Genomic DNA, 23,130 nt, shown 5'->3' on the forward strand with positions numbered 1-23,130 from the left:
GTATGATGTAATGCTATAGCATTACATCATACTGCATAAGCGATCTAAGCATTGCTACTTTTGTCCCCCAGGATGACTAATAGAAAAAGTAAGAATAGGAACAATAAAGTTTTATTATTTAAAAAAAAAAAATTTTTTTAATTCCCCCCAAAAAACCCTTTTGCCATATTTAAAATAAAAAAAATTCTAAATAATAAAACAAAAATACATATTTGGTATAACTGCGTCCATAAACGTCCGTTCTATCAGTAACACATTATTTACCGTGCAAAGTGAAAGTTGTCCAAAGGAAGAAAAAAAAAGCCAGAAGTGCACTTTTTTGGTTACCCCGTTGCCTAGAAAAAAATCTAATAAAAAGCGATCAAAAAGTCCTATGTATTCTAGAATACTACTAATGGAAACTACAGGACGTACTGCAGAAAATGAGCCCTCAAACAACTATATTGACGGAAAAATAAAAAAGTAATTGTGCGCAGAAGATGGAGACAGAAAATAATTTTTAAAAATTAAATATCTTTAAAAAAGTAGTACAGCAAAAAAACCTATACAAGTTGGTATCGTAGTAATCGTACTGACCCACAGAATAAAGTTATTATGTCATTGTTGTTGCAGTGTATGCGCCATAGAAACAAGACGCACTGAAAGATGGCGGAATGTTATTTTTTTTTCCATTTCTCTCCACTTAGAATTTTTTAAAGTTTTTCAGTACATTATATGGTACATTAAATACTACCATTGAAAAATACAACTCATTCCGCAAAAAACAAGCCCACATACAGCTACGTCGATGGATAAATAAAGGAGTTACGATTTTTTAAAAGGGGGGAGAAAAAAATGAAAATGTAAAAAAGCAAAAACGTGTCACTAAGGGGTTAACTATGGAAGCCAAAAAACATCCCCCTGGTTCCCCTTCCTCAAAGATCTTCCTCTTTATAAAACAATGCTTATTTTTTGCAACACCTCTCAGATGATCCGCGAGTTGAGACTGTGCCTCTTTCCAATTAATTTTCACCTGATTAAAGAATATACCGTATTTTTCGCTTTATAAGACGCACTTTTTCCGTCTTATAAAGCGAATGTGCCGAAAATTCGTTCCGATCACCATTTTTAGCGCGATCGCGAATTTAACGCGCGGACGAGATTTATTTAGCGCGATCAGTTAGAAGATTTCTCTCCTGTCAAATAAAAATATTACTCACCTCCCCCGGCATTCTGCGGCGCTGCTGAAGGCTGTCGCTCCCTCCTGGTCCCCAGCAGAGCATTGCTTTCTGGACGCGGGGATTTCAAGCCCTGCGTCCAGAAAGCAATGCTCTGCCGGGGACCAGGAGGGAGCGACAGCCTGCAGCAGCTCCGCAGAACGCCGGGGAGGTAATTATTTTTTTCCCCCTATTTTCCCGCTCTAAAACGGGGGTGCGTCTTATAGACTGGTGCGTCTTATAAGGCGAAAAATACGGTATATATAGATCAGTTGCTAAAGCTCATCTTCGAAAGGTGCTAATGAGGACATCTAGTCTAGCTGCTTGGAAGACATCACAAGACCAGAGATTTGAGCTGCAGGAAGATTATTTGCATATTCCCTGAGCATTCTGGGAAGAGAAAAGAATCACTGTAAGCGGGAAGATTGCCGAGATTAGCCGGGTCTAGTTGCTTGGAGGACATCGCCAGACCACGCGCCGTAAGGCGCACAAAGTTGTACACGTAGTAGTATTTTACAGGTTATATATCTTCACCACAATTCTTGACTTTTAGAAGTTTGGGTGTGAACATCAACTGACAACATGGAAAAGGAGAGGAGGCATTTCGTGAGCTGCAACATATGCTATATGTTAACAGACCTACCAGAGAAAAAGCTAAACTTCAACTGCCAGAAAAGCAAGCTCTACTGGAGGAAAAGGTGCAAAGTCTTCAGGAGAGAATAGTTACATTGAAACTTATTAAGGAAGGTGAGGATTTTCTTGACAGAGTGGAAGAAGGTTTTCAAAATGTTGAAGGAAAAGAAATGTCCAGTGTACCTGCAGAAGCAGAGGAATGGAAGGAGGCCCGAGCGTCTTATCCCTCATCACATTTACCGGCTTATCTCTCAAACTGGTTTTGTTCCGGCCCGCCAGGGAATCCGAGTCACCAGGTCTCAGATCGCTCCCACTGCTATCCAATTCTGAAACCTGTCAGTGATCCTGAAAGCTACCCAAACCTCCCAAGTCTTGTGTGTTGCCTCCCAAGCTGCAGGGTCGTCAGCCCCCAACTCGTCATAGTGCATGATGGTATGAAGTTCCTCCACCCACATTCCCCTAGTCAGAACTGTCGTGGAGCGCCACAGCCTTGGAATGATTCTCCTAATTGCAATTATGAAGAATTTTAAGAGACCGGACCTGGCGTCCCTCACAGACCCTGGAAACAATGAAAGCTGGGCCAGTTGTGGGGTCATCCTTACTCCTGTGTGGCAGATGTGGTTGTTAAGTAATGTCACCTCCTGTCATAGAATCACGACCGGTGGGCAATCCCACCATATGTGAGTCATTGTGCCTCTACTATTATTACATCTCCAGCAGGTAGAGGAGACCTGGGGAAATATCCTCTGGAGCTGATCTGGAGCCCTATACTACCTTGATATTATTCTAAAGTTAAGGTCCTGGATCTTACATGCGGAAGAAAGCTTATGTGTCTGGGTCCACACCTTGGACCAGCTCTCCTTTGAAAGCCCCCCCCCCCCAGCTCTTCCTCCCAGGCCTCCACATATCTTGGGGGGGGGGTCTCCTCCCCCACCTCCCGAGTCAACAAAAACTTGTAAAGCCTTGGTATCATGTGCCTCGGAGAAAAAGGGGAGGTGCACAACTCCTCAAAGCCTGTAAGGGGTGCAGTCAGATTCTCCCTGGGTGTCAGCGTGCTCACAAATTCCTTCAGCTGAAGGTATTGAAGCCAAGCCCCCGACTGTGGTGAATTCTCTCCCAGAATGTCAGACATTGGTTTTAGGCTGGACTGCGTCAGGATGTCTCTCAGTCTGGGGATCGAGTTGACCGGAAGAGCCAGAAGAGTGGAGTATCTAAGCGTAGCCCCGGTCCCGATACCGTAACAAGTCCGCCTGCAGCCGCGAAGCCCGCCCACGGCTTAATGAATTGAAGACAGAATGGGGAAATGTTAGGCAGAAATTTGATACATTTCGGGGAAATCCAGAAGGCCCCATATATGCTGTCCGGTTCTCCTAATGCTCCACCTCCACCAATAGTTTCGAGGCCCTATTTTTGAAAATATCCAGAACACAGTTAGAGATATTGGCCCTGTAATAAAGGGATAAGTCTGGGAGGCTGAAACCACTCCACCCCCACTCGTTCATTCCTCTGCCAGGAGTAAAAAGCGCATGCGTGTTTTATGTCCCCTCCATATAAAGTCCGTAATCAACAACCTCAATTTTTTTAGGTACACCCTGGGTAGCCCAATCGGGATTGTTTGACACAGATATAGGAATTTGGCCCTGCTTTACCTAGGTCCCTCAAGATTTGTGGCAAAGGGGACAAAATTCAGTTTGAAGGCCTGAAAGATGTCGGTCGTTAGTTGGATACCTAAGTATTTGATATGGGACACACTCCAATGAAAGGGAAACGTAGCCTCTAGGTGTGAGGCTTTGGCCTGTGGGAGTGAGACGTTCAACACCTCCGACTTTTTTGCGTTGATTTTATAGTTAGTGACTCTCCTGAATATTTAAAGCTCCTTGAGCAGGACCGCCATACTGACCCGGGGATTGGATAGAGGAGCAGGTCGTCTGCAAAGAGCGCTATTTTGTGGCCGATCCTGAACCCCTTGATCGACTCATTGCTCCGGATGGCATTGGCAAGAGCCTTCATGAAGGGAGACAGTGGGCACCCTTGCCTGGTTCTGTTCCCCATCCGAAACGCCTTAGACAACACCCCATTCACTCTGATCCTGGCCGAGGGATTCTGATTCTTTTCAGCATCAATGGCTAGGAGGCATAAGGGGAAACTCAGGGTCCTCGCCCTGACTATTAAGGATAATGTCTTGATGGTATTGTCCCTTGCCTCTCTGCCCGGGACAAAACCCACTTGCTCCCCATGTATCAGGCGTGGTATCACACTTAGGAGTCTGTTGGCGATACGTTTTGCGAACATCTTGATGTCTACATTGATCAGTGATATCTGCCTGTAGCTCCCAAAGGCCGAGAGGTCTTTGCCCGTTTAGGTATGACCGTAATATGAGCCTGAAGAGCTTGTGGCGGGAAGGGGTGGCCCCTTTTAACAGAATTGAATGCCTCCAACGCAATTGGAGAAAGCTCCATTTTAAATAATTTATAAAATCTAGCAGTGAAACCGTCCGGCCCGAGACTCTTGCCCACCTTCAGATTTTTTATAATTTCGGCCAGCTCCTGCAGTGCGAAATCCAGCTCCAAGTCTCCCATGACAGTAGGTGCTAGCTTCCTGGGGGCATGTTCAGACAAGTACGAGTCTATTTCTCTTGTGCATTGCTCCCCAACTATTTAGGAGTCCGCTCCGATATTGTGTAACTTGCTATAATAGCCTCTAAACTCTTCTAGTATATCCATGGTGGTGTGCACCAAGTCTCCCCAGCTTGACTGGATCTTAGGGACAAAAGTGAGCGGTCCCCTAGGTTGTAGTGTTCTTGACAATCGACTGCCACACTTGTCCCTATACTCAAAGGACCCTCTCCTTAGCCTATCCCAAAGGTTCAATGAGCACTGGTCGAGTATCACTAAGATTTGCTGTCTGACAGATGAAATATCAGCCCAGAGAGCATCATTTTGTTGATGGTTATTGGCAGTCTCCTTAGTCCTCAGAGCAGCCGACTTCTTTTTTAAGTCTAGCCCCCTGTGAGATCAATACCCCCCTCAACACGCATTTCAGAGACTCCCATTTTACTGGAGCCTGAGTTGGTTCGGTCTGATGAGTCACTACAAACTCCTCAACTGCTTTTCTAACCTCCAAGACACAGATAGGGTCCCTGAGGAGGTTGTCATTGAGCCTCCACGAGTGACACCTAGGTACCTTTTCCCAGCCCGAGAGACTCCCATACACAGAAGAGTGATAAGAGCACAGAAGGTCCCCATGTGAACAAGTCGGGGCACAGTCCAGCAGGCTATGGAAAACCAGGAGCTAGTCTAGTCTGCTGTAGGAGTTGTAAGCAGCTGAGTGGAAAGTGTAGTCCCTGATGCCCAGATGTAGGATTCTCCAGAGGTCTACTAAATGTAGTGAGTCTAGAGTTTTCCTAAAAGCATGTATTGCTGCCTGAGAGATGGAGGAGTTACCAGAAGATATATCTGCGACTGGGTCCAACGCCAAGTTAAAATCTCCCCACAGGACGATCCGCGAATCTTCTGCGAACTGTGAACAGACTTTTCAGAAATCTTGTAGCATGTGCCATCTGGTTCTGGTTGGGGAGAAATATGTTAACAAAGGTAAACACAATGCCTATCACTTTGAGCTTTAGAAAAATGAATCTACCCCCAGGGTCTGTCATGGAGTCAATAACCTGGTGCTGGAGAGATCTATGCAGAGCAATGGAGACTCCGCCCGCCTTCCTCAAGGGGTCAGGCCCATGGAACCACAAGGGGTAGTGCTGAGTGCTCACTAGAAAACTGCCCTAGGTTGGCAGTGAATAACAGCTGAGCTCGCTGTCTACCCTATCATGGAAGGTGAAGACTCGGAGGAGATTCACCCCCTCCTGCACCCAGACCCACCACTGGATTAAATTTCCAACTAGTGGAGCTAACGGAACAAATTGCTGCCTGTGACCACGCCCCGACCTGACCTTGGTTTGTTGGCCCCAGTTAACTCGGAGTGAACAGTCCTAATTAAAGGCAAAGAAAGACAAAAGAAAGAAAAAAGAGAGAAAGAGGCACTCCTGTTGGGAATCAGTCTCTGAAATCGCTTCTGGCTTCTCCTCTCTCGCTGCAGTGTGAAGCTCTACGTTGACATCGTGGCCTTCTTGTTACTGATTGCCAGGTCTCTGGGGAGGCGGCATCGGCAGTGAACATGAAGACGGCCAGTGTGGTAGTTGGACAGAAGGCAGCACGAGGGTCCCCAGAGACTTAGGAAGCTCTCCTAGGCCCCTAAAACTTACAGACCTGCCATTCTTGGATGCATAAAAGGAGGATACCGTGGGAGAGATCCAGCAGGATCATGATCTTCTCTCCCTTGAATGTAATATCCTTCAGGACACGGGCTTTTTGTAGGATTAAGTCCCTATCTTTGTCGAAATGTATTCTGCAGGCTATGTCTCTCGGTCTGCTTGAATTGGATGGTTTCGGCCTGGCGACCTATGGATTCTGTCCATTTCTAACATTGTATCTGCCACTTTAGTATACTATTGAAGAAATTCTGAGCCCACGATTCTAGTTGTGACGGTTCGATGTCCTCCGTAAAGGCATCTGATTCGCAGGTTACTTCTCTGATGGCGGTTTTCCAAGTCGTCAATGAGGGAAAGCAACTCAGAGATTTGCTGAGAGTGAGAGTGTAGCTCCTGTGTATGGGAGTCTATATTCTCAACGATTTTCTCTTGCACTTCTTCCATGGTTTCAACTCTCTGACCCACTTGCTGAATTTGTTGTTGAGGGGTCACAACGTCCTTTTTACGTGCAGATTCCAACTTATGAAAGATATCGATATAGTGCTGGGTCGGCATAACCCTCAGGTGTTCCTTCCAGTCCCAATCATCCCTTTCTCCGTGTACTGAGTTGGATTGAGTGGAGAGATTTGAACCAGCCTGTGGGGCAGATGATAGAATCCCTTTTCGATTGTTTGTGGGTGCAGCAGAGGGGTGGGTCGGTTCGGCCACGTCAATGTGTGGCTTATGGCCGGTGGTCCTGGTCACCTCCTGTGTGGCTACAAGCTTCTCTCTAAACTTTCGGTCAACCCTTTGTGGGAGTGGAGTCGGCAACTGCTGTGGGTATTTCAGCAGAGCAAATGAAGAGGCTAGCTCGCTATCAGGAGGTGCTCTCTCTTTGCTTTGCTGGGGCGGCAAACTTGCTGTGTTGCAGTGTTGTGTTATAGTCTTAGGGGAGGGAGGGATAGGACTCGCTCCTGGACAAGTCTCTGGGCTCTGGGCCATTCCCGTGTGCTCCTGGATCTCAGAGCTGCTTAGTTTCTGGGACTGCGCAGGTGAGTTCATATGGGTGCTGGTATGATCTTTTAACACACTCTGGGTTGCTTTAAGGGACTCTACCCCTGGGGATGGATGTGGGGGGTCACTTATCTTCATCGGTTTGCTGGGCTCAGGCCTCTCATCACTTGGGCTCCAATCTTCCCCTTGAGTGGGGGAGGTGATGGGGATCTACTGGGTGCTGGCATGCCTCTGAGGATGTCCTTGTGTTGCTGCTGCTGGGCCACCTCCTCTTCTCCCCCCAGTCCGGCAGCTCACCTGCTGCTCCAGGCTCCTCTGGGTCTATTGCACCATGCGCCTCCTCCTCTCCTTGCACTTCACACGTGCTTTCCCTGAGGCCTCTCACCTCCCTCCTCCTGGGAGCGTACTCTCCGCTGGCCTGTCCGCCCATTGTTGGGCTAGTTTTCACAGTAGCCACCTCAGCTGAGCCGCCGCCTATCAGCCCGCACGGCTCTGTGCTCTCCCGCTGCTCCCACTGTGTGTCGGGGACCACGTGTGCTGCCGGCAGCACTGCCGGTGCCATCTTACCGGTTTTGCACAAGGAGTTGAATGAGCAAATACCAGCAATGTATTCACCGCATTGTGGCATCTCTCAGTAAAGCGATGAGAATGATCAAAGCGTTCCGTGCATTCCACATGATCACCCACCTCAATGCTTGACATTGCCTCCAATGTTGTATGGGCAGTCTCATGGTGCAAAGCATTCACAGCAACCTGCACCTGAGCGCCATCATGAAGCGCATGTGCACCACCAGCTGCTTTCCTCCTCGTCACCACAGCTCAGTTATGCCTTACAACAGACCAACCTCTGCTATCACTGCTCCTCTATAACAGGAACCATGGTACAGCACAACCAAAATCCCAGGGACCAGCAAAGCAGCCAGCACAGCAGAGTTAGAAACACTGCCCCAGTAAGAAATCTAGCATAACAGGTAGGAGCTCTCCTGGTGTGTCTCCATTGCTCACATCACGCTATAGGCCACGCCCACTGCCATGAGACTGGTAACTCTAATGAACTTCTCCCACACTTTCATGTGAAGTATGGCAAATCTTAGCATGTAGCAAAATGTTGCCAGAGGTTGGTTTCCTGTCTAAATTGGTATGAATTTTACCTAAGAAAAAGTCACTGGCAGGCAAAAACCTGAAAAAAACAATGAATAAATTATATTGTAAGGTGAAAGATAAATTATCTTTAGAGTTAATGTAAGAAATGAAATGGTGTACAAATGTCATGTAAAGCTAGTCATATTATGAAGAGGTCATTTATATGCCTCCAATAGCACCTGATAGACCAGTGGCATGGATTATGGGAGGAGATAGCACTCCTCCCACCACAACATATAAAGGTTGGACAGCAAGGGTGAAAAACTTGCACCTATTTGGCAGCCATGGATCCATGAGAAGTGTTTCTATTACTGCAGGCATGCAGAGAGGACGCAATGTGCATTTTCTTTGCATGTCTGACTACAAGTCACTGCTAACAATGATCTAATGGGCTGTTACCATTAGATCACTGTTATCGGTGGTCTGTATGTGGGGACAGCAGGGAACATATAGATATGTTCCCTGTTAATCTGTGTCCCAGAGTAAAAAAAAAAAATATATATATATATATATACACATACACACAAAAAAACTTAAATAAATAATGAGAGATTTTAAAAATTAAGTAAATAAATTTAAAAAAAACTACCCCCCTAAAAAATGTGCACCTCTCCACTCTCATGTACTTATTAGCGTCTTCGTACAGAAGCTGTGACTAAAGCTAAAGGAAAAAAGAAACACTTATGCCTACAATAGGGTTTTTGTTTGCTCAACTTATTATTATATAATTGTCCTGCATGTGGGCCACCCTTACAAGTAAATGGACTTGTTCTCTATACCAGACCAGCCATCTTTTTCTAAATAGAATAGTACGAAGGGGTGCTGATAAGTATTGAGCCTTACCCAGAAAAGATTGAGCTAGGAAGCTGTAAATTGCAGGTTACCTGTCTATTTGTCTATATTCAATGATGCAAAAATCAAATATACATAAAGCTGCATGACCCAATATCTGTGCATATACATATGAAGTTCCTATAAGTACATGGGATGTGGAGGATACTGTTGAATGAAGGAGCGCGGCTAATGGCAGCATGTACAAGAAGGCTAAACTGAGGAAAGTTAGATTAGGGAATGTGAAAGGCTTCCCTAAAGAGATGTGCTTTTAGGGAATGCTTAAAACTGGTCATATTGATGATTACCTCATTGTCTGGGGTAGTGCATTCCAGAAAAATGGTCCAAATCACAAAACGTTTTGAAGACTGGCTTGGGGAGTTTGGATTATAGAGGAATTTAGTCTAAGACAACTACAAAATGGAGAACACAATTAGGCCCGACACAAAGAAGAAGAAGTATGATATATAAAGTGGTGCAGCCCTATGGAGAGCCTTATGGATCAGAGTGATGAGTTTTTAAATAGTTTCTTTAGTGGAAAGGCAACCAGTTCAGTGACTAGCACACCGCAGAGCATCAGTGTAGCTTATGGACAGAATGATTAGCCTGGATTCTGCACGCAGAATAGATTGAATAGAGAAGTTAAGAAGGGAAAAGGCTGATTAGTAATGAGTTACAGTAGTCAAAATGAGAATGGATCAGGGTAACAATAACAGCTGCAGTTACGTATAGGTATTGGAGTGTATCGTACAAGCAATCAAGAGATTTCATATTCAAATCCCACTAGGACACAAAACTAACTGTAAAAATAATATTAATGGGCCACTTCTGTGCTTTCTTTTTTTTAATAAATGTATTTATGAGGTAGCTATCTGCCCCAGCATATACAGTATATCTAAGTTAGCTATTACCTTGGTTAGTTATTTTGTTCTCTAAAATTCTTGGCTTTTTTTTCCTCAGATTATAATGTGATCTCAATTCTGAACAGCTCAGATCTATTTGGTGTTAGACAATCATTTTTTAGTGAAATTTTCAGTTTGCATTATGCTAAGTTGACCAGATTTTCCCAGGGTCAAAGCGCGACAAAGGGCTGTGATCAGGGGCGAGGCTTATGTAGATGTATGATTTTCGCCCCCATCGTTATAAAATATACAGGCCCATTTCAAATGATAGGGAGCAAATTCTGCAGCATTTCTGCATCCAAAATCATCCCAAATTTGTACCATTGGTGCGGATTTTGACTGGAAATCAGCTGCATATCCGCAGCCGATTTCATACTATGCGGTGCTCCCCTTCACCATTTCTGAAGGCTTCCCTCTGTCATCACTCCACGGCTTACGGTTCCCAGCGGCCTGCTCAGGTGTGGCATCGCTGGGAACCGTTAAAGGGGTTCTGTCATTAAAAAAGAAAAATTCTATACTTACCTATTCCTCCCCTGTCAGTCTACTTACCAGATCTTCACCTCACCTATCTCCTCCTGTTTCCTGCAGTCTGGCGGGGGGGGGGGGGGGGGTCACCTCACTTCCAGTTGGCTGATTCCTCTGCTTCCTGTGACGTTACATACATTCACAGGCAGTCTCCTTCCTGCTTGGCAATGTGTTCTATGTCACAGTTCACAGTCCAGAACAGGATTTTGCAATAGATCAGCATTCCTTCTTAGCCATTGAAGGCTACGTCACTGACTTGCAGGAAGTAGTGTGTGAGGAATGCACGCTCCATAACAAGCCGGCCAGCTGGAGGTGCAGAAGTTTAGGTTGGAGAAGTTGCCTTAAGAAGACTGCCTGTGAAGGAATGGGAGAGTATAGAATATTTTTTTTATGACAAATCCCCTTTAACTGAAACCCATATGCTCACCCTCTGCCGCTGCTCTTCACAGTGCTGCTGCGGGCAGAAGTGTGTGTGCCCACCGCAGTGCCTCCTCCCTTCTGCTCTCCTCTTGCACACACTGCCATCAGTGTGTGCATCCGGCTGCGGCATAGCAGAGTGATTACCATCCAGCAAACAGTGGCACCCCGGCTGGTAATCATAATAATGGTGGCCCGATGTCCCGAAAGTGGGACAAATTGTGTCCCATCAGGGTCCTAGGGGAAAGCGGGACACAGGGTCCCAAAGCGGGACTGTCTCACCTAAATTCAGACATCTGGTCACCTTGGTTATGCTATTACATGATCCTTGCCAAAGAAACTGGGAAGAGGGTGGTACAGACTCTCCAGTCACAATTACTGAGAATGATCACACAGCCTCTGTTATAGTTATAATAGAGAAAATTACACATCCTCCTGACTTTATACTAATGGTCTATAGCTCATTTAAGTGAATATAGAAGGTAATAATGAGAAACAAAGTAAAAGATCTCAGTCTCAAGATAGTGCTTGATAAGGTCGCCTGCACACGAATGGGTTGAATTCCACATGCGGGAGCCCGCAGTGGAATCCAACAGTTGACCCTGCGTACCTGAGTCTTCTGTTCTTTTTCTATACTGTGGATGGCTGCGGGGAGACGTCGTCAGACATACGCAATACAGATTTTTAAAAAATATGTTTATTTTTCCTGTGCAGGCGCTAGGTGATGATGCAGGTACCCGTGACTAATCCACAATGTCAATTGTTGACAGGCCACGGGACAGTTGGCTTCCAGTGAATTCAATGGAAACCGTCAATGCCAACACCACACGATAATAGAGCATGCTGCAATTTCTCCTCCTCCAATTGCGATTTCCGCAAGTGTGCAGGAAGAAGCGATTTTCCATAGCATGCTATGAATGGTATTTGCTGTGCATCTGTGGCGTGGATGCCAAACGCAGATTCCACAATGCAAATCTGTTCGTGTGCAGGTGGCCTAAGGCCTTAAGTCCCCGAGTGGATCAAATTCCGCATGTGGAAGCCCTCAGCGGAATCCAAACCTACCTGCAGCAGAGGACCCTGCAGGTCTTTTGCTTAGCCGTCCAGGTCTTCTATCTTCTTCACTGCAGATGTGTGCGGAAGAATCGGACGGCGCGCCACTGCAATGCGCAGTGGAGGTTTTTTTTAAACTCCTGCTTTCCCACGGAACTTCACTGGTAGCTGTCCGTACAGGAACTGCACGGAAGTAGAGCATGCTGCAATTTATTTTTTCCGGACAAAGGTCCGCAAAACAAGTCTGCATGCTTTGATTCAGCTACGGAAGCCCATGTTTCTCTATGGGCGGCTTGAACTGCAGATCGCAATTCCGCAATTCAAGTCTATCTGTGGGCATTGGGCCTAAGTATCACATAGATGGTTGTATTGCAAAGAAATGGCTGGAATACACAGAGGAGATCTCTAGAGTGTGACAGGCAATCAGGGGCTGGGATGGAAAATGTGTATTTGCTTGAGTTTCCCTTTAAAAGTTAAAGATTAACCTTTTCTCATGTTTTTAGAAACAAATATAAACAATAAATAAATTTAATTGGTATTACCATATCTGAAATAACGCAAAGTAATAAAATAAAATGTTGTTTATGCCACTGTGCCATAAAAAAAAAACCCCTGCAGTGTCAGAACACAGCTTTTTGGTCCCCTCCATTCCAAAACAAAATAAAATGCAAAATTATCACATATACACCCCAAAACAATACCAAGCAGTATGACATAAAAAACTGTATAAAAACCATATAAAAGAAAAATGCCTGTGTTAAGATATCAGAAAAGTACAACTTGTAAGAATCTAAAAGTTTAATCAAATGTTTTTCTAACAGGATAATGATGGACTACTTCAACGATGGCAGAACAAGAACATGGAAAACGTGATAGAGTTACATAACAAGAGCCCAGTTTGGAATGATGAAACACAGTCTTATGTTTTGAATTTTCATGGGCGTGTCACACACCCTTCCATCAAGAACTTTCAAATTGTCCACTCCGATGATGGTAATTAAAAAGACCGCGCTTTATACATATCATATACATATTTTATTAGGGTTAGTAATATAAGAAAGGTCATCAAAATCAGTATTACAGTATCTTCCATGTACAGTGCAACACAGTACCGTTCAGCCATCATACACAAACTGATCGTTTATAGTACTGGTTTATCTTACTACGTCGATATATTGGACAGATTGTATGAATCAGTTATTTGAAAAATTTAAATGTGATTATTCCCAAAGTTAAGAATTTTTCAACATTTCAAATTTAGATCTGAGAATTGAAAACAGCATCCATTTTTTCTGCATTTTGAATTGACATGCATACCCTCTTAAACCAAGATAATGTTAATGTTATGTTACAGCACAACTGTCCTGCAGTATGCTGCGTGTGTGCCCGAAATAATACCCATACAGGTCGCCAGCGGTCCCAAAACGGTCCTCCCCCAAAGCAGCACTCACATGTGGGGCCTGGCAACGGTCTCTGCTGCCTTCTCCCGCACGGATGCCAGCAGCGGTGAGATGTGTCGTCGTCGGCTGTTAGTGCTGCTTTGTGACCGGCGACAGTGGGGGAGGTACAAGGAGCGCACGTGTGACGGTACAGCCACCGGGGAGTATACAGCTGCAGCGGGGAGGCTTGGACAGAGGGCAGGACAGTGCAAGGACACTGCCCTGCCAGTGGGAATAACGACCACCTCCGCCAAACTGCCGGCCAAGAAGCAGCAGCAGCATAGAGAATGTCAGAGTTTTTTCTTTACACGCATTTCGCGTGCTGTGCATGAGAGTGGCCATTGAAAGTAATGTAAAGCTAGTTACCGCGTATTATGCACACAAACTCATGTGTGTAATATACGGTAATAAAACACCCATATGAGAGAACCCTTACTCATAGCAAAGTTCCAAGGTTGATACTTTCCGAATAAAGGGAACAACCTTTTCTTCCACAGCTGCATAATATACACAAACCATGTTTAAAGACCTTAACCCCTTCATATCCACATATTACAAATTGACCTATGTTCACATTGCTTGATGTAACATAGTATGCAAGGCTGAATAAAGACATATGTTGAACCCTCCCTCCCCCTGGTTGATCCAGCTAAGTCTACAGTCAACTAGTACCCAGGTCTTTTTCTATATCACTCTTGCACACTGGCGAGATATCGCTCTCGCAATGCTTGTGAAAAGCCCTTGATGCGAGGCATTTTCACACGGAAACAACCTCACATCACAACAGGGCTGAAGGAATCTCCTGCCGTAGCTCTCACAGCCACTGCAGGAGATAGTGATCATTTTCCATTGTTCTCAATGGGGCCGGTGGCAGCAGCTTGAAGGAATTCCTTCATTCCAGCGGGGAGTCCCCTCATCACTGAACACAGTGTTGCTACTGCGGAGTTAATATTACCACTGTGGGGCTACTGCAGGGTTACTATTACCTCTGGGGCTACTGCGGGGTTACTATTATCACAAGGGTTCAGTGGGGTTAATATTACTACTGGGGCTACTGTGGGGTCACTATAACTACTGAGGCTAATATGGGGTTAATATTACAACTTGGGCTACTGTGGAGTTATTATTACACTAGGCAAAAAAAAAAAATTATTTTTTTTTTGTGTCCCGGAAATCAGTGGTTTTCACACATTATTTGGATAACAAACAAATGGTCATTAACAGTTATTGAGCCAAAACTTTGATTGTCACATTGCTGATTAAAATTATATGTATAGTGCAGGTTCCCGACCACAAAATCAAACTTTCTTTGAAATGAAAGTTATTTTCCATTATATTTTACAATAAGCTAACAGGAACAATAAACTTTTCTTAGACACAAAAATCGCATTGCCTAGTGTTATTACAAGGGCCACTATTAGTACTTGGGCCAACATAGGGGACACTATTACTACTGGAGCTACTGTTGGGGGGGTCACCATTATTACTGAGGCCAGTGTGGGAGACATTATTTCTGGGGCCACCAATATAACGGGTCACTATTACTATTGGGGTTGCAACAGGGGATGCTATTACTACTGGGGCCACCAATATAAGGGAGTCTATTACTATTGGGGATGCCACAGGGTACACTATTACTACTGGGGCCAATATAAGGGATGCTATTACTGGGGCCACCAATATGGTGGGTCACTATTACTACACGGGGGGGGTTTGCTGCAGAATTTACAGTAGCCTTAGCAGCAAAGTGGAAGAGATTTTGGAAATCTCATCCACACGCTGTGGAAAAAATATGCACAAAACCTGTGCGTACATTGACATGTGGTGTTTAACATGCTGCAGAATTGAATCAATTTTAAAAATAGTGTATATCAATAGCCCATCCAGTGCTCCAGTGTTCCTCCCTGATTTCTATTTTTTTTTAAATTTTTTAAACAGCCCTGTCCTTTTTATAAGGACGGAGGTAAAATCATATGTCATGTTAAGCCATGCCCCTAGCCCCTCCCATTGCTCCACAAAAAACTTTTGCTTTAAAAAGGGCTCTATGGCTGAAAAAGTTTGGGAACCACTGCCATAATAAATCAGCACAGCATTAGCTGAGCCTATACCGGGAGGGGACAGTTTAACTATCATTACCTGCTATATTCACTTACATTACTGGTCAAAAGTTTTAGAACACCTCAATTTTTCTAGTTATTTTTTTACATTAACAGTTCAAGACCCGCTTGGTCCGGAACTAAATGTAAAGCTTTCACCAATGAGCCTGACAAATTATATACAGCCTTGTACTTTCTAGGGAGGGCAGTTTTGGCTCATTATACCTGCCCTTATGGATCTGTAGACACATGCAGGCAAATGTTTGTTGCATCGATACTGTCAACAGTGGGTGATATGGAATTTAAAAAAGTATATAGTGTTTTTTTTCAGTATATAATACAAGTTGTACTTTAAGAACTCAATTTAGAATTTATTGCCTCTGGCATATAGTATCATACAAATAGAAGATTATACAGGCCATTCCATTCTTTGAAGCATACTATTTCCATTCTTAGTGACCAAGCCGGTTTGCACCTTAAAGGGGTTGTCCTTCGCCGAAATCCAAAAATTTTTTTTTTTTAAACAGACCCCCACTTAGTGCACAGTTAAAAAGCATCCATTTGTTATTATTTTTTTTAAATTCGCTTACCTGCATCCCCGTTCTGCAGCTTTGAAGATTCTTCTTTTCTTCTTTCAAAGATGGCGCCGCTGGTCTTCTCCCACGGTGCACCGCGGGTCTTCTCCCATGGTGCACAGTGGATTTTGTTCTCCAGTCTTGCGTTCCACTGCCGATTACAGCCACCTCATTGGCTGATCGGCACCACGTGACGGAGGCGGAGCTACGATGACGCGGAGAAGAGGGAGGAGCCAGGACGCAGCTCGTGAGCCGGGACACATCCAGCGGAGGATTTCACCCTGCGCGCGCGGCTGTTCTTGCGACCAGAGAGGAGGCTTCATCGTCGCCATGGAGACGGGGACGCCAGCACCGGAGGGGGTAAGTGTATAACTTCTGTATGGCCAATATTTAATGCACGATGTATATTACAAAGTGCATTAATATGGCCATACTGAAGTGCATAACCCCACTTGCTGTTGCGGGACAACCCCTTTAATGACCAGGCCAAAATTTTGGAAATCTGACATGTGTCACTTTACATAGAATAACTCTTTTTCGCGATGCGGCAGTGCTACAAATCGCACATATGTGAAGCCCATGCTTTCTAATGGGTTCCTTCACATGAGTGATATTTTGTAGGTTGCTACATTGCGAGAAAAAAAGAATTGCGACATTGTCCATACAGCAGCGATTTGTGGTGTTTTGTAGTCCATGTTTCCCTTTGGAGTCTTCCTTTGTGTTACATCGCATCACACGAAAACCTTTACAGTACGAAGTCCTACTGTTTGAGCACTAAAATAAACACTAACTGCATTAAAAAAAATGAAATAATACATTAGCTAACAGGCGCTGTCCGCTCCGCTTTCCCTCCACAGCACTTGTTTGTAGTCTTCAGCCAGCGCTTCCTGCTTAGGGGTTTCTCAAAACCCTGCCTCCAGGAATCACTGGCAGTGGCTGAGCTGTAGCACTCGAGAACCAATCACTGCAGGGCTTGAACCAATCACAGCCATTCAATGCGATGACTGTGGTTGGTTCAATGAGCACTGCAGTGATTGGCTGAGCTGCGGCGCTCGAGAACCAAGTCAGAGCCAGCGCTTCCCGGAGGGCCAGAACATGCTGGCTGAAGACTGCAAATATGTGCCGAAGCTCCGGAGAAGTATGGCGGAGCGGACAGTGCCTGTTAGGTAATGTATTGTTTTTTTGTTTTGTTTTTTAATGCAGATAAGGTTTATTTTCAGGGTATGGCTTATACTTCAAGCCCCTAAAATCCTGGCAAGCGCGCTACAAAAATCACACAGAACACAGCTGTGATATCCTCACAGCACTATTGCTGTTGCCCGTGTGAAAGAGGTCTAAAGGTTTTGCATATCGAAGTAATTCTGACATTGTTTTTTTGCCGCATATTGTATTTAGGTGGTAAAAATAGACCAATAGAATGTGTATATTTATTAAAAGCACCAACATTGAGAATATTTAAATTTACAACTGCAATATGTGCAAACATACTGTACAAATTTTTGATAAGATATATATTTCCATCTGTTTACTTTATTTTGAAAACACATTTTAAAAGGTTTAGCTTTTTTAACCATTTAGTAGCCATACAAATTTAACACGCCGAAACGGGTTTTTGTTTTTTTTAAACCCCCCCCCCGTTCGGCGCGAGACAACCCCGATGCAGGGGTTAAAAAAACCACCCGCACAGCGCTTACCTGAATCCCGGCGGTCCGGCGTCTTCATACTCACCTGCTGAAGATGGCCGCCGGGATCCTCTGTCTTCATGGACCGCAGGGCTTCTGTGCGGTCCATTGCCGATTCCAGCCTCCTGATTGGCTGGAATCGGCACGTGAGGGGGCGGAGCTACACGGAGCTACACGGAGCCCCATTCAGAAAAGAAGACCCGGACTGCGCAAGCGCGGCTAATTTGGCCATCGGAGGGCGAAAATTAGTCGGCACCATGGAGACGAGGACGCCAGCAACGGAGCAGGTAAGTATAAAACTTTTTATAACTTCTGTATGGCTCATAATTAATGCACAATGTACATTACAAAGTGCATTATTATGGCCATGCAGAAGTGTATAGACCCACTTGCTGCCTCGGGACAACCCCTTTAACATTAGTCATTAAAATTTTGAGGAACATTTTGTTTTCCTACACCAAGCCAAGACTGCAAAGGCTCATAGGTGTCAGAATTATAGATAACCGCACAAATTACCCCATTTAAAAAAAATACAGCCCTTTTTAACACCACAATTTTTTTTCAGGAATTAATGCAATTTATAGGAGAAGAATAGAATTTCACATTTTTGTAAATATGTAATTTTAAAGACTGGTTTTTCTATAGTGCTTAAGAAAATTAGGATTTGCATCCCAAAATAGAAACCCGTTTGTCCTGTGTTCAGAAACATACCCGTTGTGGCCCAAACTTATGTCTGTATGCACGAAAGGAGCAGACAGTGGCTTTCAGAACAGAAATGTAGCTTGAAGGTGTTTCGGGCCCTATTGCACACTTGTAGAGCATTTGAAGTGCCAAAATGATAGAGAACGTCAACAAATGACCCCAGTTTGAAAAGTAGTCCCCTTAACAAATTAATCTAGGAATGTACTGCATTTTTTTACCACACAGTTTTTGATTAGCCGGGTCTATCTGCTCTGAGGAGATCAGCAGACCAGGGATTGGAGCTGCAGGAAGATCATTCACATGTTCCCTGTGCATTCTAGGATGAGTGAAGAGTCACTGTGAGCAGGACGATTGATGGGATTAGCCTGGTCTAGCTGCATGTAAAGACATCAACAGAACAGAGACTGAAGCAGCAGGAAGATTTACATATTCCCTGTGCATTCTGGCAGGAGTGAACAGTCACTGAGTATGAGGATTGCTGGGATTAGCCAGGTCTAGCTCCTCGGAGGACATTGCCAGACCAGCGTATTATCCTATAGGTATATATCTTCACTACAATTCTTGACTTTTAGACATTTAGAAGTGGACATCAACTGACAACATGGAAAAGAAGAGAAGCCATATGGTGAGCTGCAACATATACTATATGTTTACAGACCTACCAGTGGAAAAGCCAAACTTCACCTGCCAGAAATGCAAGGTTGTATCTCTACGGGAGAAAAAGGTGCAAAATCTTCATGAGAAAATAGCTACATTGAAACTCATTACGTAAGATGAGGATTTCCTTGACAGAGAAGAAAAAAAAAATCTTCAAAATGTTGAAGGAAAAGAAATGATCAGTGTATCTGCGGAAGCAGAGAAATGAAAGCATGTGGCCCAAAGAAGCAGCAGGAGAATCTAAAGACAGTCAGTACCCACACTGCTCAGGATCCGGTACCAGGTTCTTATGCAGGAGAACAATGAAGGGGTACAGCAAGAAATGACTCTACCCACAAAGAACCGTGTAATATGCACAGAGCCCTCTTTAATGGAGAAAAAAAAAGTGTAGTTGTGAAGAAGAAAAGGAGAGTGGTGGTTTTGGGGGATTCCCTATTGAGACAAACAAAGGCCCCGTCTGCAAACTTGACATTACCTAACCTAAGAGGTGTGCTGTCTTCCAGGTGCATAAAACAAAGATGTGTCTGATAGGTTATCAAAACTTTTCAGTCCTACAGAACACTACAGATGTAGGGACTTTGAGGATCTCAGAAGATGAAGGAACTAGGAGCACAGGTGGTCGAGACGATGGAATAAGAAGATGGAATAGGATTCTAGAGGTAAACAACTGGCTATGTCAATGGTGCTGTCAGCAAAGATTTGTATTTCTAGACCATGGAGCCAATTACCTATATGATGGACTGCTTGCTAGAGACGGGTTGCACTTTTCAAAAACAGGTAAGCATATATTTGTGGATGCTTTTCTACACTTACCAGGAGAGCCTTAAACTAGAACAATATGGGAACGGAAGTGAAACGCCAGGCAAAAATAAACAACTAATTAATACATTTGAGAACCTTACTTTTAGAAGTGGAAAGAAAGAACATCCAAAAAATTCCAACAAATTCTTATCCACTCTTGCTGACAACTTTATCTTCCAAAAGGTACAAGAGAAAACAAGGGGAATGGCTATCTTGGACCTTATTCTTACCAACAGGGAGGAAATGGTTGAGGACGTATGATTAGCTGGGACTTTAGGAGGCAGCGATCATGCTATCATTGAATTTTGGAAAACAAGGGCAGGAAGACCGGAGAAGACTCACACCTCAGGTTGAATTTCAGAAAGGCAGATTTTAATGAACTCAGAAAGAGGGTAGGAAGAATCCAATAGCTGGATGTTCTTAAGGACAGAAATGTCCAAGAAGGTTGGGAAATATTGCGAAATTAGACTCTCAAAGCACAATTACATCCTAGGATACTAATGGAAGCAGCAGAGGTAGTTGCTGAACTACTCGCCATAATCTTTGGAAATTCCTGGAGAACAAGAGAAGTCCCAGAAGATTGGAAAAGGGCAAATTGTTGTCCCGATCTTCAAAAAGGAAAAAAAGGTGGATCCAGGAAACTACAGGCCTGTGAGCCTGAATTCTATACCGGGAAAGATCTTTGAAGAAATAATTAAACAGCATGTATGCAAGCACTTGCATGAGAATGGAATAATTAACCAGAGTCAACATGGGTTTGTAGCAAACAAGTCATGCCAAACAAATCTAATTTCCTTCCATGACAGAATCACTGACTGGGTTGATCAGAGAAATGCAGTAGATATAGGTTAGCTTGACTTTAGTAAAGCATGTGACTTATTGAAAAGAAATACCAAATATCGGATTGACAAGGCAACTGTTAAGTGGATTCACAACTGGCTGAGTGATTGTACTCAATTGGAAGAATGCATCAAGTGGGGTACAACAAGGCTCTGTCCTGGGCCCAGTGTTCAACATTTTTATAAATGTTGATCTGGAGAAGGGCATTGAGGGGAAATTACTCATTATCTTCTCTAGTGTTAGCGGTCCCTCCTAGCTTTGGGTCGTTGGCAAATTTGATTATTCAAAAAGATGTAGAAAAGCTTGAACAGTGGGTAGCAACTAACAGAATGGTATTTAACAAGAAGAAATGCAAAGTCCTACAATGGGGCAAGAAAAATGAAAAGACAGGAATTAGGTCCTACCTGTTAATTCCTTTTCTTGAAGTCATCCTGACAACATACACATGGAGGTTGTCAGCTGGACACCTGTTGGGACAGGAAGCGGAAAATACAAAAGGCAACTCCCACCACCGGCTCACCAGTGTGTACCAAATAACTACAGTGACCCGGCTTTGCTTAATCAATCATTTTTAATATAGAAATCATAGTACAATACGTTACTTCACGTAAAAAATAACCGAAGGGGAGGGAAAAGCCCCTATGCTGTCAGGATGACTTCAAGAAAAGGAATTAACAGGTAGGACCTAATTCCTGTCTTCCCCTTGTCATCCTGACAGCATACACATGGAGGAATGCCAACGACCAAGGGCTTTAGGGAGCCACCACTGCCTGTAGCACCTTCCGCCCAAAGGCCATATCACGGTTGGCCCCCAAATCCAGGCGATAGTGTTTTACGAAAGTATGTGTGCTCGACCACGTGGCGGCTCTGCCGATCTGGTCGGTTGTCGCCTGGGCTCTCTCCGCCCAGGAACAGGCGACCGCCCTAGTGGAATGGGCTCTAACGTCGCCCGGGAGTGGGATCCCCTGGGATCTGTACGCCTCTTCTATGGCCCTCCTGACCCAACGCGCTAAGGAGTCCTTAGTAGCGGCCCCTCCTTTGCGTGGACCTTGAAATTGAATGAAGAGGTTGTTAGACTTCCTGAAGGGATGTGTGACCTCCAAATACTTCAGGACTGCTCGTCTAACATCTAAATTATGGAACCTCTGTTCCGTGGTATTACGGGGTTCCTGGCAGAAGGAGGGAAGTACTATACGCTGTTCTCTGTGAAAGTCTTTGAGAACTTTTGGTTGAAAGAAGGGGTCAGGCCTGAACTCGATTTTATCTGGGAAGGTGGTCATGTATGGGGTCCTAATCGAGAGGGATTGGATCTCCCCGATCCGTCTGGCGGATGTGATGGCCACTAAAAAGGCAACTTTGTAGGAGAGGATCTTTACTGATAGATCTTCCAGGGGCTCAAAGGGGTGTGCGCAGAGGGCCTGCAAAACAAGGTTCAGGTCCCATGGGGGCATGGTTTCTTTTATAAAGGGATGGAGTCTGACTGCCCCTTTCAGATATTTCTTAATTAGCCTATGGTTGCCTAAGGGGAAGTCGAAGAAGGCCCCAAGGGCGGCCACCTGGACCTTAAGGGTACCAGGTCTTAGCCCCATGTCCAAACCATCCTGTAGGAACTCCAATATTTGTTAATGTCGGGCTGTTGGAGGTCATGTATACTATGCCCCAACCACCTAGAGAAGGTATCCCACACCTTGGAGTATATTTTTCTGGTGGATTTTTTGAGGCTCTCACATAACGTAGTGGTCACCCTCCCTGATAGGCCCTGGCTCAGCTATTTTACCCGCTCAACTTCCAGGCCGCCAGTCTGAACTGTCGGACCTTTGGGCATATCGGGGGACCCTGCTGAAGGAGGTCGTCTCTCTGCGGCAGATGTAGAGGCTCCTGTGTCGAGAGAGCGGCCAGGAGCGGGAACCAGGGTCTCTTGGGCCAGAATGGGGCCACCAGTATAACGGAGCCTGGGGACTCCTGAATTTTCCTTAGGACCCGAGGAAGCAGGGGGATAGGCGGGAAGGCGTATGCAAGGTCCCAATCCCAGGCCTGGGATAGTGCATCTATTCCCAGGGAGCCCCCGTCTGCTCCCCTGGAGAAAAACCGGGGACACTTGGTGTTCTCCCGAAAGGCGAACAAGTCCACCTTGGCTGTCCCCCATCTCTCTAAAATTAGCTGGAACGCGTGTGGATGTAGAGTCCACTCCCCGGGGTCTAGCTTCCTGCGGCTGAGATGGTCCGCCATGGAGTTCTCTGGGCCCCTTACGTGGTACGCTGTGACGGAAGGCGTCCGCTGCTCTATCCACCCGAGAACTTTCGCCGCCAGGTCTTGGAGTCGAGGGTTCCGCGTGGATCCCTGGTGGCGGATGAGGGACACAGTTGTTATGTTATCCGAAAAGA

General features: G+C 44.9%; 1 protein-coding gene across 1 annotated transcript in view; it reads left to right on the forward strand.

Moving 5' to 3' along the window:
• Positions 1-23,130, forward strand: part of LOC136581912 (tubby-related protein 1-like) — a 116,172-nt gene that overhangs the window by 87,276 nt on the left and 5,766 nt on the right. The window contains exon 8 of the mRNA XM_066582617.1: positions 12,776-12,947. Within this exon, the coding sequence (XP_066438714.1) occupies positions 12,776-12,947 (172 nt within the window). The remainder of the gene's footprint in view (positions 1-12,775; positions 12,948-23,130) is intronic.

The sequence above is a fragment of the Eleutherodactylus coqui genome, chromosome 1 (genome assembly GCF_035609145.1).
Source record: "Eleutherodactylus coqui strain aEleCoq1 chromosome 1, aEleCoq1.hap1, whole genome shotgun sequence".
Classification (NCBI taxonomy): Eukaryota; Metazoa; Chordata; class Amphibia; order Anura; family Eleutherodactylidae; genus Eleutherodactylus; species Eleutherodactylus coqui.